This window comes from Ischnura elegans, chromosome X (genome assembly GCF_921293095.1).
Source record: "Ischnura elegans chromosome X, ioIscEleg1.1, whole genome shotgun sequence".
NCBI classification, from domain to species: domain Eukaryota; kingdom Metazoa; phylum Arthropoda; class Insecta; order Odonata; family Coenagrionidae; genus Ischnura; species Ischnura elegans.
The window spans coordinates 74,584,753-74,600,643 of NC_060259.1; the positions used below are offsets into that span (position 1 = coordinate 74,584,753).

At 35.3% G+C, this 15,891-nt stretch overlaps 1 protein-coding gene across 1 annotated transcript in view; it reads right to left on the minus strand.

Moving 5' to 3' along the window:
• Nucleotides 1-916: 916 nt before the first annotated feature.
• LOC124171319 (recombining binding protein suppressor of hairless-like) overlaps nt 917-15,891 on the minus strand; it is a 129,750-nt gene continuing 114,775 nt past the window's right edge. Inside the window, exons 6-12 of the mRNA XM_046550467.1 lie at nt 14,006-14,306; nt 13,023-13,197; nt 11,123-11,260; nt 10,780-11,033; nt 9,926-10,081; nt 8,956-9,141; nt 917-7,246 (exon numbers count right to left, since the gene is read on the minus strand). Coding sequence (XP_046406423.1) covers nt 7,040-7,246; nt 8,956-9,141; nt 9,926-10,081; nt 10,780-11,033; nt 11,123-11,260; nt 13,023-13,197; nt 14,006-14,306 — 1,417 coding nt within the window. The 3' untranslated portion in view covers nt 917-7,039. The remainder of the gene's footprint in view (nt 7,247-8,955; nt 9,142-9,925; nt 10,082-10,779; nt 11,034-11,122; nt 11,261-13,022; nt 13,198-14,005; nt 14,307-15,891) is intronic.

Genomic DNA, 15,891 nt, shown 5'->3' on the forward strand with positions numbered 1-15,891 from the left:
ATTAAAAATTGAGTTCTGAGGATTAAAAAGTGCAAAGCTAAGATAAAATGTAGAGTATATACTCGAGTATGGAGTATATTCTGGGAGATAAATACTTCACCTATAGCTGAGTCAACAGTGCCACCTCAGCATAGAATTGTTCACCGTGTTGGCAGTGAGGTGCTAAACTCTAGACTTGAGACGAAGATGAGAGTGCTTTATTCAGACTTTGTGTGCCTTCGAGGCTGATTAACCAAGCCACTTTCATTTCCAAGAATTAATTAACTTGGAGATAAGTATTAAGTTACAAAGAATAAACTAAGCGCCTTTAATCTAACAAGAGGTATTAAAATTTCCTGGGATTGACAAAAAAGGAGGAGACAAGTAATTGCAAAAAAGCATTCATGGAAGTAAATGATGGGGTCATACAAGATAATAAGTGTTTAATCAAAATTTTTAGGCAAAATTTAACAAAGGGACTTAATTGTGGACTCATTCCTGAAAAATTCAGACTGGAAATACACAACTATTCCTCTACCTCCTGTGGAGTACAAGTAAGAAATTGAGTGTTTTTATTTAATATCATCAGTAAATTTTAATGATTATAAAATAATACTGCAAAAGATATGCTGATGTTGTAATTACTGGTATAAATTTGGGTATTTGATCTTGAATTTTACAATTTCGAAGTACGACTAGGGAGAAAATCTATTTGCTTAAATTTTGGTCACATTTAATTTGTTTTCAACATAGGAATACCATAGTAAATTCTCTGTCTTATCATTTCTGTGTATCATTACCTTGTGGTATTTTCATAAGAAGGTCATCCATCTGTCTCAAGTTCCCTGGTGTCTGCAATGAGATGGCAACAGGTGTGGAGTGGTCACAGCTGTTCTAAGAGGCTCATTTTCAAATTATTGACAACATTTTAAAAAGATATAATATAATATATATTTATTTATTGCTCTGACATGAGTTAACACCAGCTTTGTTTAGCAAACATGTCTTAAATACTGTACAAAGATGAATTAGGCTACCTTATCCTCTGTACAAACCAATTTTTTACAATTTGAGAAACAACTTTTACAATACTACCATTACCGAATCACACCTAGAAACAGTAAAAAATTGCACATAAAAATGATTATAAATTGCAGTGGCCCTTTCTCCTTTGAAAATTTATAGTTGAACGTTTTTATTTTATTTAGTTACAATTAAATCCGAAATAAGTTAATTCCACATCCTCAAATTATTAAAAATGAATGGGCTTACCCGTAATTACATTTCTTTCCATTTATAATACCCCAACTTAATAGCCCTGTCCTTAATATGTATCACATTCTCTTCTGAAAAGTTCTTGCCATACTTAACCAAAAGCATCATTAAAATAAATACATCTTTATAGGCACTGATGAACTCTCTAAATATTTAGTTGGTGATGAAATTCCTTTTAGTGATTTGATGATCATGGAATGCAGATGATTCTTTTGAAAAATACGTATGAATCAGCTATTTAATGCTGTATTTATGCCACTTAAGCCTTAAATTTGGTTTTTGTCCCATTGCGAAGTAGTATTTTTTCTATTTATTTGACTGTGCATGCAGTCTTTGAGTAAAAAAATAGCATGAGCATTTAATACGTTGAATGAAGGGTTTTAGTTTTTACTATGAATGTGTATCTTAATATACAGGAAATTACATTAGCTGAAATGACAGTTATGAGAATGAACCTTATCTTTCAGCATAAATCCTGTCAATAAAAAATCCATACATTTTGGGGGCATAACGAAGAAAACTCAATTTTCCATACCTCTCTCCCAATTACTCATTAAAATACTTTTAAAACCATTATTTACATTCCTATGCATTCTCAAAAACTATATTAAAATGTAAACTGCTAATTTTCATTGATATTTTTATGCCTGTATTGATTTTACTATAAAATCATCAACAAAATTATTCGGGCTTAAAAAAACTTTTTAAAAGCTCTGTTGATATGAGCCAGAAATTATTTCAACTAATCAGTTCAAGTTGCCATTTATTTACTTCATTTAAATAATCTTCAATGATAGGATAGCTGTGTAGCTAAAATCACTACAGAAGGTTCTTAGCAAGACATGATATATCTCGTGAAGGATAGCCATAGGGCTAAAAAAAAATAATTAATCAGCTCCTAAAGTCACTCTGATGACATATGAAGGAGAATTGTCTTTACGTTCAAGTCCACAGCTTCTGACAGGTACGGTGATTGAGTGAGTTCAGTTTAACTACACTGTGCAATGCGCAACTGAACGATTTTTGCCAGTACTTTTGAAATATTGATAAATATCTCAAAGTAATGTGGAAAAGACAGTTAAAAAGAGCATTAGTGAAAATTTGATGACTCTAAGCAAAGGAAATTCAAGCTTAAAAGTGATTCTGCAAGGCAAACGATTTGTTAATTATAACTAGCCACTCCTATTTTACAACTTAGTGTTGTGTTTTGAAATAGAATGGCAACCATAAAAAGTTATGCGTTTTTATAATGACTCACGAAAATGCTGTAAAGAAAACTTGATTACAGTCGTGATCCATTGCATACACGATTAAAATTGAGTTGGAGAAATAGAATAGAAAGATGAACATTTATGAATCTTAGGGTTGGAAAAGACTTTAAAATATTCGCAACTACTTTTCTCGGATCTCCCTCTTGATAGGATAGATGTGGCACTGCCACGGCTCATCAGAGATCACAGCATAAATTATGTCATTAATTTTGGATGGTGTATTTGAATGATACCCTCGTGTGTAATTAAGCAATAAGTATTTTTCTTCAGCAAGATTCAATATAGAATTGATAGTATTGATACAATTTTACTCTCAAGTCACTGGTTTTCATTGGTGTTTTCAAATTTGCCAATTTTCTTCTTTTGATACCATGGTGGAGTGCTTAAGAATGTGTTTTTCTGTTTCTAAACTGAAAAGTAGAATGATGATATATTTTTTTTGTGGCTGTGAGAGCTTATGTGAAGGTTATAAAAGAGTGAGGCCAATGTATGTCCTACAAATGGGCCTCTGGGGGAGGTAGGGATGGGATTGGATTTCCCTCTGTCACCCTTCAGTTCATTCATTCTGTTCAGTAATTAGTGCCTTATGGGTCATTACTCAGGCAATGAAGATGTTATCTTTGATTATTACCTGCAATTGTTTTATTGCTAATAATTTCCAACAAATTACTCCTGAAACCATTTCCATTTTTAGTTCTTATACATGATTAAAATCTCACATGCATCTTAAATGATAAGACTGACAATTACGTCTGTTACTAATTCAAGTTATTATATACTTGCATTTAAGCATTCTCTTTCACATTTCACTCCTCGTAAATAATGAGTATTTTCACTTATATTCTTTTCCTATTGGTGCAATTCGGTTTAACTTCCATGCTTGAGAGAGTTGCATGCTATGACCTTTGGACTAGCCAATGCCCTTTCATTAGAGTGAATCTACTTTTCATCGTTGAGAAGGCAATTGTGTAATTTTTGGCTGTATTTCCGTATAATTAATTTCTATTTTGGTTCTCATTTTCTCCTGGTGCTCCATGTTCCACTGAAATCCAGAAAGCTTTTCTATTGGTGTCTACAGGGAAAAAAACACTGTTAGGTTGCCGTTTTCACACCCTGAGTGGAGAATGGCCCTGGAGGGGCTTGAAATCTCAATCCTGAGACGAGCATTCAAACGTTTTAAACCAAATTACAGATCTTTACTTGGAAAAGCCTCTCATGCCACTTAACTAGGGGTGTGCAAGGGGTACTGTGTCTCGAGGGCTTACCCCTCCAAACCGGATGACTTAACCTCCCCAAATACAAATGAAACCCATCTCTTTCAAAAAATTTTAACGTGTATTTTCTAGACTTGTGCTTGTAGAGGGTACCACTCGTCATCCATATTTACTGACATTTGAAGTACCTAATTATTAAGAGCAATTACTTTTATTTTTTGGTCTCCCCATAAAAGGTTTTTGAATGCCCATAAGTTCAGTGCTTCACTGTGCATATCAACCTATCTGTGGGTACCCCTATCATAGCGTGTATTAAAACAAAATTTCATATTTGTAAAACTAGCCAAAGAGCTATGTGATTGCAGTTTTGAGGAAACAGAATACATATCTCTTCCAAGTCATATGCTATAAATTGCTCAATTAAATATGACATTCATGGGGTTTATTTAATTTCAAATGGATTACAAATGGGGTACCACCTAGAAAGAGCGGATATATATTTGTACGAAGTGAATAAATGCAAAACACAGAATGGATAAGTAAGCAATGATGAGGCTGCAAACACATGAATATGAAGTAATGGAAAACTAGTGGGCCTACTGTAATAAGGTGCGGAAGCATTATATCCTACTTGTAATGCAAATATAAATGTTTGATGTCCATGTGAAAGAAAAATCATGCAGCTGCATTTTTAGTACAAACCTATTTCGTATTCCTTGATTGAAGCGGGTACAATAGTATGTAGACCACAAAGTGGATAGTAATCATAGAATTCACGTACCCTTGTGTTACATTGATGTGGTTTTGTTATGAGTGTACTCTCTAGATTAAGTTGGAACAGAAAGCTTCTCATGGTTTATACCTTAGACTTGTCCTACTCAATGAAAAAGTGAAGACAGCCTAATAACATAAAGGCAAATTTAGGAGCTATCCTTCCATTGATAATTTCAGAAAGAAAAACAAAATTGGACAGATTTTGTCAGTAAACTTTTGGATGAATTCCCAGGTTTAGGGAGTGTTAGGCCAGTTGGGAAAATAAAATTTGTGATTGAGCTCCCCTTGCTTTTCTAAAGAAATTGAATTGAATATTAGAAATGCTCTCAAATAATAAACAAATTCTCCTTAAGGCACATAGGAAATACATGAATGAGATGTCTTTGGAGTTTCTCCTTTCTACTAGAGATGATTTTAATTCAGCTTTAATGGTGGCGAACACTTCTGGCCACGGGAAAAAATTGCTTTCAAAATCAGGGGCGTAGCTAGGAATTAAGGCTGGGGGGGTTTAGGTGCAACTGATTTATGGCTTTCCTTTTGCTATCAAAACCTAAGATTAATGGATGTTTATTCCAGAAGTTGCTGTGTATCTTTTTGGTTTGTCATCTTCACATACCCAAGGTGAAACACCAAATGAACAAGAGAGATTTAGCAATAGCATTAGAAAATATGCCAAGAAGCATCAGAAACCATCCATTGCTCATAAATTGATACAGAATTAGCTCACTTTAGAATTTAATTTCCTCTTCAAAAGATGAGGATAGTACTCCAAAATTACTAATATGTAAGTCTGTATTTGATTATGATGGTATGTTTGTGATGATGAAACGTGTTGTAATTAATTGTCAGATCTATGCAGAGAGATCACTCATACACTTTTACTCTCACTTATATAATGTCTCAATCACCATGCAACTATCCTATTAAGGAAGATTATGTCCATTTGTTCATGTTCTACCACTTGAATTCTCTTTCAAAAGTATTTAAAACTGTAAATCTTTTTTATCTGTTCAAATTTTCTGATTATTTCCCTGTCATTAAGGAATCCAAAAAAACTGTATTATTGTGTTCCATTCCTGTTAAGCATAGTATAAATGTAATGGGGATTTAAAAAAAAAAACATTCCATACTAGTCTCACTAATTTCCCAAAAAAGTTATGAACATTGTACTAGAACTACCAAGCGTAAGTGCCTCGGGCGCATGATAGTCAAATACCACCAACTGAAGCCAGTAATAGAGTTCGTAGATGTTGTTAACATTTTCAGGCATGTAGGAATACCACCCATGATTAAAAAACAAAACTGTTCTTTTTTGGTTACCTTGGTGTCATGAATAGTAATAGATCTTAAAACAGGGTGTGTGTTGTAAATAGTACAAAAAATTACATGTATGTGTGTGAAAATTTGGAAAGAGCTTATATCCTCTTAGTGCCATTCACTTTCAATGGGAAGCTTCTGAGGGTAACTTAACTTAAATTTTTAGTTTCAAGATTTGAGTAAATTGGCCTCCATTAAAGTACATATCTATGCTTTTCAAAATTTAAATCATGTAATGAATAAGGAATGTTCAAAATTATTTTAGCTTGGTATCACTGAAAAAAAAAACAAATTTAAGTTAAGATTTCATTTTGACCACATTTTTCCATTGATTCACCAGTCCTAGGGTGTTTTGCTTGGAAAGGAAAAAAATATTCTCATAAAAAATAGCCCATTTTATACATTAGCTCATGGCACCAAGAGGGTTGATTAGATTGAAGCATGCACTTGGAAAGAGATATGTGTTTCTCAAGTTCAATAGGAAAATCATCATTAAGGTGAATAATTTCGTTCGTAAGTTTTCAAAGTCACTTCCTAAAAGTCTTTTCATTCACAACAAATATTCTGGCATCTGAGACCTTTCAAAAATCTGAACTCAGATTTCTCACATCGACCACAAAAGTACCAGGGTAAATTTTTGATATCATGGCAAATACATATCATGGGCATTATCTATCGATACACGTCCCTTGGAAGTTATACAAAAAGGAGCTTATCTAAAATATCTAATTCAGTTTTCCCTTGATAAATAGCTAAATATGAAGATAAAAATTATTCATAAACGCTTTAAACCTTTTTGTATAGCCCATGGCTGATATTTCTAAGCAATGCATCCTCATTAAATTTAATCACATTAGAAACCTAAATATATGGTTGATTTATACTCGGAGCAATTTGATTTCAAAAATGACCTTACAGATACTTAGTTTTATTTTTTGTGATGCAGGCTCCAGGGAATAACTTTCATCCACTTCTTAATGCAAGCTTTATCACAAGCCTTAATCGGGTGCTGACGAACGTCATTTGCAGACCACATTAGTCATGGGTATTAAATACCTCTGAGTCACACCCGAATCTATCTTCTTCACCAAAATGAGTATTATTCACAGTTTTTGTCTCTTTTGGACTAATTGTGTGATGCAAGCTGTATGCAACTTATTCCTTACATCACTTCATTCAATTCTTCATATAATATACACTTATCCATTCTCACATCCCTCCCTGAGGAGGCTGTTGGTCATACTGGATCCCAGGTACATCTGTTATCGTTGGCAATCGACTCAAGTGTGTCTGGCTACTTCTCATTATTTCATCAGCTGAGGGACATGGTGGCCTTGGTCCAGGCTCAGGGGTGTAAGTAAACGTTAAACCCGTTGCATAGATTATGCCATCATTTCTGACCAGTGACACAGGAACCTAAGACGAAATAGAATTAAAAATTGTATCAAGAATACATTAAAACTATTTTAACATCAAGTTATCTATAAACTTTTGTTGAAAACTCTTAGGTAGGGTTTTTTTACCAGGTCAAAATCACCATTTAGCTTTGGCCAGGGCCGGCCTTAGGGGGGGGCGACCGGGGCGACCGCGGTTCGTGAAAAAAAAAACGTACCTATTGAAAAAGCGCGCTTTTTATGTTTAGTTTACGTTATAATTTTATGAATAAATAAAATTATAAATTTTATTTGTATTATACTATTTTGAACTCAACTGCGTGATGGTATCATAACGATGAATTACGAAGTCTGAATTTGGGAGGGGAACACATACTTAGCCAGAGAGTGGTAGGGATTCAAAATGCTCGAGTTTGTAGATGGGGTATAGAGTTTAATATTTTAAGTGAAGTGCCCCGCACTGAAGGTTCGCCCCAAGCCCCGCACCTGCTAGGGTCGGCCCTGGCTTTGCCATAGTCATGAGGATGGAGGACAGCTTGATCTCATCTGATATCGGCAACAATATAATTTTTTGGCCTGAGTAAGGACTTAAGATTCATGTCAGCAATATTCCGAGAAAGCATCACATAGAGAGTACTTTAATGAATTATTTAACAATGATTTACCTCTCACAGACAGCATTATGGAAAGTAATAAACATCAGCAGATTTGGAGATACAGAAAACAGAAAAGGATGCAAAATACACTGAATATAAATATTTGAGGACTTCTGCTCTTCTTTAATGGGTGGTTAATAATGGTAGTCTCATATTGTATGGTGTTCATTCATTTAAGTATGCCAATCAGAATATACCCCTCCCTGAAGTACAAGTATGTAAATATTACCTTTTGACCTGTCATATTATTCTTTCTTAATTTCCTGAAAAATTACTTAAATTTGAAAGTTGGACTCTCATCCTGAAATTTTCAGGGTATATTTAGAGGACCCTAATTAAGAATCACTAGCATCTCAAACATGAAAATTTTTCCTCTGTACCTGCTGGTGATTATTGACAAGGTTCTACTCCTTATTCCCTGAACATTTCAAGATGATGGCTTAAGATATAAAACATGCAATACATGTAGAAAATAAGAAAAAAACTTAACCTGTTGAGAGGAAGGAATGCCTTCTCTAAAGTAGCATTGTTTCAATGCAAATTTTGAGAGCAAATGCCAGTACAGGGATTTTGAAAAATTTGAAAACTTAATTTTTCTGCATTCATATATTCTAGGTATTTTGGAAATTTCAAATTGATATGAACCATTTGCTTCCAATGAAAACCAAAAAAATATTTATGGTAGCCATCCTGTATTCCATCGAAGTTAATTTACGTGGGAATGATATTGGAAATTTACATGGAACAATTTTTGATTTTTTTTGTATATAGGTATTTGGTTCACTTTTTTGATCATCCCTTTGTTATTTTGACAATTTTTTTTTGATATTCTGTTTGTTAAAATAAGAGAAAATTGAACTGAATTATTTTATAAGTACTTTAATTGAGAAAATGTATTCGTATTGTGAAGCTTTGTTTGATTTATCTTATTCAGGGAAATTATGGATGTGAATTACATATTTATATCGTTTGTTATCACAGAAATAATTGAAAAAAAGTTACAGAAAATAGGGGATAAAATGGTGATCCCATTATCTTCATGATATATAAAAATAGATATGACTAGATCACTCACTTGTGTGGGTTGCCGAACCCATAGCCACTCGCCTCGAAAGGCAGATATTTCTGGCACAACACACAACATGCTCTCTTGGCAACGGTACATTGTTTCTGCTTCAACATCACCAAACCATACTTTGAGATTGGGGGTGAAATTCTCACCAGTTAGCTCCAGCATGGCCACATCACCTCCTCCATTTAACTGTAAAAAAGAGGATTGCATATTTATTGTAATGATTGATGATTAAAATGGGTCAGCTGAAAAGATGTTTTTTATTGAGTCATATAAAGGGAGCCTTAAAAATTGCTAATGGCATGTCTCATTTGCAATAGCAAGCAAATATTTGGGATACTAATGGGATAGGAATTGATTAATAAGAAAGAATGCATGCAACCAAAGAATGGCGCATTGAGAGTATTCATTTTCTCAGGTGTGACTTCATGGAATAGACTTAATACGATGGAGAGTGAAACTTTGTTATTCCACATGAATTTATTAATTAATGTATGGCTGGTTTTGATGAGGCATGTCATCATCTGGTGGTGATGGTGTGCCATGGTTTCATTAAATTGTGAATATGCTGAAGAAAGAACTGATTTTTCCAGGGGGCATCTCTTAAATATTTATTTTTGCATTTTCCACATAGAAAAAGGAATGAAAAAAATATGGCATAATGGAGTAATCAACGACCATAAACATTAACTATTGTCTGTCACATTTATGTATGTAGTCAGATTTTCAAAAAAGCAGTAGGTACATATAATGTTGCTAATGCCCCAAAACTTATTCCGATTCGGAGTTGGTTGGCAGGGAGCCATATTGATTTGTATTTCCAGATTCTTCATTGAGATTAAGCTAGCAATAGAAAGGTGTTGTTTATAATTTCTTTGGGTAATCCAGATTGTGAATAGGGTCTGAAAAGATGGTACATATGCATATAATGGACGATATTATATATTATAACATGTATTAATGAGATACTTACGTGTAAACTATGAACGATTGGAACAGGAGTTACTGATGACCGCACTGGTCCCATGCCCTCAAAGAACTGATATTCTGCCTTATCAGTGCTGATAATCGTCCATGAAGCACCATCATTTATCATTTCTTTATTTGGCTCTTTCGGACATGGAGTAGCCTAATAACACAAAGTATAAAAAGTTCAAACAATTATTGAAGTGAGTTTTATCTATTTTAGATCTTAAAAGGCAAATAGTGCATTATTGCTTTATCCTGACTAAAGTGCAGTGGTGTAGTCAGGGAGGCGGTCTGGGGGGTCCGAAACTCCTCCCTGGCTACACCACCCGAAATATATGAATACAATTATTTTCTTTCATAAAAGAAAACAAAGTATTGAAAAATCATGAATTTACAAAATATTTCTTTAGCAAATGAAGTTTTTTCGATTATGAAAAGTGTTGAAATTAGTATAAAACCCATTACTTAGTACCCTGTTTTTCAAACATTTTCCCCCTGGTCTTGGACCCCCCCCCCCCCGAACAAAATTCCTGGCTACACCACTGCTTAGGTACAAATAAATATTAGTGTACCTTGATAATTACTTTGCCATAATAATAGCTGATAGTTTTATCATACTTAACTTTTAAAATTGTAAATTGTTCCCATGGTATCAAGCAAAATCTCTTTATAGTATTATCTCACTTGCAATGAATGATTGAAATATAACTCTACCCTTATTCTCATGCATGTGGCTTAGCCTGAAGCTATTTATATTCTCACCTATCCAAACAAACCTTCAGGTTGAAGCACCAATTAATTTTAGTGACCAAAATTATTCTATTTGGGCCTAAATAATTTTTGCCTAGTAATGCTTACCTGAAACTGGATTATCCTCTCTTGCGATAAGCAAAGGTACATCCTCTCCGTGTCCTTCATGTAAAATGCACATTTGTGCAGCTGAGACACGGGGTCATCAGCATCCAGAAGGGCCATTTGCTTATCAACTTTCCGAATTATGAGCCTTGGCAGAGCCATTCCAGTGACACTGCACACCAATTTTACAGTGCTTCCATAGTGGATATAGCCATCTCTAACAGTGAATTCTTCTGACTCGGATTCATTGTCATCCACTAGAGGAAGAGAAAAATCATTTTCATTAATTATATTCATTAGAATTACTATTAGAAAGAGAAGTGTCATACATTAACATCTTACTTACATAAATGAATGGTGAAGGCTCCCCATTGAGTTGAGCTTGCATGGAAATTTCCATTTTCCACATGCAAATACCTTGTACTAACAGTCTGAGACCTAAGTCTGTTGAATAAAGCAACCTTTGTCCCACTGGCAATGCACACTGGAATGGAAAAAAATAATTATAGTTTTATTTTTGAAAGAAAATATCAAATTACCATATCGTAATTATAGCTTGATAGTATTAATTTTTGTGTGTCCATTTAAATTTTTATCAATTAATTGGTCTTTGTACTCCAGGGCATGAGGCAAGCAAGAGCTAATTTCCCTTCAATGTAAATGCCCTTGTAACTCCATTTATGATCATATTAAAGAATTTCAAAGACCACAATTAGGCCTTTAAAAATTACAGACTCACTGATCTAATTTCCATAGTTATAGGTTAATATCTACCGGAATACATCAAATTAGCATGTTTTTAATGACTTGTAGGGCCAAAAATACATTGCCAATTATTTTATTTGTTTAATGGGTGATCAAAATAAAATTGATGAAATTCCATAATTTATAAATTGAAAAAATATCTTTATCTCAGGGCAATCTGATGCTTGATGAATTATCGCCAAAAGGAAATAAAATCCCTCAAACTTACTGAGAAACTTGCAGCTTGATACCTTAAACGTCCCCATGTGTGATTTTTAAACTAATTATTATGTCAACGAATTTTATAATTAACAATTATTAAACACACCCATTACATAAACTTAAAGTAATGCATAAAATTTTAAGACTAAAAAATTAAAGTAACAAAAATTGATGTGTCTGACTCAAAAATGGTGATGAAGAAACCAAAAATTTCACGTTCATATGTGTTGCAAGCAGTAAAAACTATGCCAGGATGCCGCTGCAATGGAATATTTATTGAGCGCAATCACGTCTGGTAAGAAATAGGAGAAGGTTAACTATTGAATAAAGCACTTTGGAGTCACTAAAGTGAAAGATAAGGCATTATGATTTTTTTTCATATCCTGTAAATGGTTGGAATAATTGAGGTCCCTTGGAGCCAAAGAGTACTGGTGCAGTTTTTATAATATTGGAGATAAGTGCGGATAATGATTGGTGGGGTACACAATATGTGGTGTATTGGTGTGGCAAAGGGATACAAGTGAACCACTTTTGTATCCCTTTGCCTAAATTATAAAAATTGCACTTGGCTTCCAGGGTCCTCAATTTAGTTTCTTATCAGATAATATGCCAAGGTAATTCAGAGAAGTCATTCTTACTAGGGGGTTAAGTTATGCTAAAAATGGAAAGTAGGAAGGAATGAGAAGGAAGAGAAATATAATTATGCACAACTATGGAGACTCCATGGTGAGTAATGGAGAAGGCTGAAGAGCAGAATGAGGAACCTCAACATGCAGAAAACATAAAATGAAGTACATACACCAATTAGTTGCCGGCCTTTGTGGCGGTGGGGTAAAGTCCTTGCCTGCCAAACAGGAGGTCATGGGTTCGAGTCCCGCCTGGGTAAGTAAGTTACCCTTAGGGCATGGCTGTTTGTGTACGTTAAATTGTTAGCATGTTAAAAACTCTGATGTAAAAGGCCGTATAGAGCTATTTTTGGTGGTATGTTGGTGCATAAAAAAATAAAAAAATGTTTTTCAACTTACAAGAATGAGAAACCAAGGGGGATTCTTTGAAGGATACAACACACCGGAGCCGGGACCCAGTACTACAGCTAATACGCCCGTGTTTATATGGAGGGGAGTGGGATGGGAAGGAAAAAAGGATGGAGGCGCCGCCACGATAGCAGCCTGTCGACGCCTCCAGGTTAGGGATAGGGATGGAAGGGTGGGATAGGGTAATACCCATGCTGCCATGAAAGACGACAGGACCCACTACTAGCGAAACCATTTTCAACTTACAATCAGCATTTTTTAAAGACTGCTTCTTCTTTGAGGGCTTGGAAATAACTTTAATCCGCTTGCTGTGAAAAACACCAATGTCGTGGCCACTCCCATAGAACATCTTCACAGAGAGCATGAAATGCTTTCTTTTATCTGAGTCTGATATGTATAGGGTTTTGGCAGCACAGTATTGCTAAAATGAAATAAGAGAGAATGCACAAGTTAGAACAAAAATAGTAGTTTGCAAGGTGAACAGATTGTTTTTGGATAGAGTAACAATTTCAAATAAAATACAGTTGGCAGGTATTAATATAATGGTTCTGTTTATGTGACTGATTTGATATCACTACAGGACATTTTTGGACAGGACAGACGTTTGCTAGTGAAGCAGATTTTTGGGCCGTTTATCTGGTTGCGTTGTACTGTTACACTGAGAGTACACAATTTCCAAAGTTATTAACATTTACGAAAATTTAATACCCATTAAAAATGCACCTTAGACTCTTTGCCATTTCATTTTCCTTCTCATTAAATCATTATAATCAATATCATTTTGTTTGTCTTGCACAAATATCCATTGATAAATTCATATCGATTTCCCAGCAAGGATGCTGACTTACAAAAAATATTGGGGGGGCCCAAACCGGGGATCTTACACCAGGAAATTTTACAATAAGAGAGTTTTAAGTTTTTTAAGCATTTCAGAAGAGTCATATGATCAACATTAGAACCCTGATAACTCGAATCTCGATGTCTGAACACTCTGGGGAAAATCGACAAGCCTGGCACATTTTTTCCTCACACCCATAACGAATTTTTGAGGGAGCTCGGGCCCCCTCAGGCCCCATAGAGTCGGCGCCACCGTTTCCCAGTCATCATGAGTCAACTGATTGTCCTCACCTTCTCAAGATTTACCACACAAAGGGTAACTGAAGCCATGATTTCCAAAATGGAGCAAGCCTACTGGGAAGGAATTTGAGATGAGCGGTTTATATTCATACCTTGCCATTCAGATCCAGCTGCTGCATATCCTGGTCAGAGTTCCCGATGCCGATGAAGGCACAGAGTTGAGCTCCCTGCTCCGACTCGCCATCTTTGAGCATCTGCTCCTGCTTCAACCTCCAACCTTCCCCGTAGAGGTAAATGCACGGTGGGGGGCAGAAGAAGCGCTTCTCGTTACCGTACGACTTCTGCGCCACTTTGGCATGAAGGATCACTATCACCATATCGTTCCTTTCCCTAAGGTACTTCTTCATCGCTTCACGTGTGAGGCGCTGCTCCTTCGGCCGGTAAAGCATGGATCTGGAATTGCACGCACAAGATGATAGAATTTCACGAAACTTTTTCCCGCTTAACTGGAAAAGTTCCTTATATTTTGTTTCATTTGAAGAAGAGGTCAAGCAGTGGAAAAGTTTGACCAAAGGAAGTTATACCGTGACTGGGAGCAGGGGCGCAGCTAGGAATTAAGACTAGGGGGGGTTTCAGGCGCAACTAATACAGGGGTGCTTGGGGTATTGCATACTCGCCAGGGTTAGCGGGAGGTGCGGAGGCCTTCCGCCGTAAAAAAATTAAGATAAATGGTTCAAAATGGTGATTTTTACGGACTTCTGAGGGATTTTTTATTAATCCTCACACTATTCTATAAGCAATACTAATCCAATTATGTAAAATAGATTTAAATTAAAAATTTCTGTGAGCTCTGGGGGGGTTTTATCCCCCAAAACCCCCCTCGCTGCGCCACTGACTGGGAGACTCGGAACTATTTCATATATATTTTCACAAATGACAATTTGGAAATACTACTTCCACAAATGACATGCTTCGATTATAAAACTCTGTTCAAACCTCTGCACTCTTTAGAATAGGTATGCTGAGCTTAATGACTTCAGCAGTAAACCAGAAATGGTCTGCAATGGCCGTAATGTTAGGGATCACGTAGCAGGTACGAGACAAGTTAATGTGTTGGTTTGTTGGAATTTCTTGCTTTTGTTGGCACCCTCCCGTTCCAGCAAGCCTACAATTTATCTCCTGGAACGCGGTCTGAAGCAATTTTACGCTCCAGCTGATAAGTAAAGAGACAGACTTTGGCAGAATTTTCGGACGCAAGATATTTCTTCAAAAATATTTTCTTCAATCAACAAATATTTATATATTTTTTAAATTCGAATTTGTCTTTTTCCTGATTCAATAGAAAAGCCCCATGAATTTTCATTCATCCAAGGAAGAGGTAAGAAGAGGAAGAGGTTGATCAAGGAAGACTTTACCATAACTGGGCGATTCGGAACTATTACTTACATATCTTCATAAGTGAAAATTAATCTAACACTTAAAGTGAGCTCTACGGCCTCAGTAGTGAAACAGAAAATCGTCTCTAATTGCAGTAACGTTAGTGATCTCTTCGCTGGTACGAGACAAATTACTGTCTTGGTTTGCAGGAATTTGTGATATTTTTGGGATCCTTCCGTTCCAGCAAGCCAACGCAGTTATTTGTCTCGTACCTGCGAAGCAATCACTTACGTTACGGCCATTGTAGACGACTAATTGTAAGACTGAAGCTATTTTACGCTCCAGCTAATAAGGAACGAGAAAAACCTTAGCCGACGTTTAGGATATAATAATAACGTTTAACTTATTTTATAAACATTCCTATCTTATTTTTATTCGGGTTTTGTTAAGAATTTTTTTTTCTTGATTTATAAATATACATTTATATATAAATATAAATAAATAAATAATATGTATACTACTTCATTCATTTACACGACGCTTTAAGCGCAAACATACAAATAAATTCACATGTAAGGAAAGAAAGGGATAGGAACATATAATGGAAAAAGGACGAGGACAACGGTGCTGTGGTAGGTGGAAAAAAGCCAGAAATCAGAGG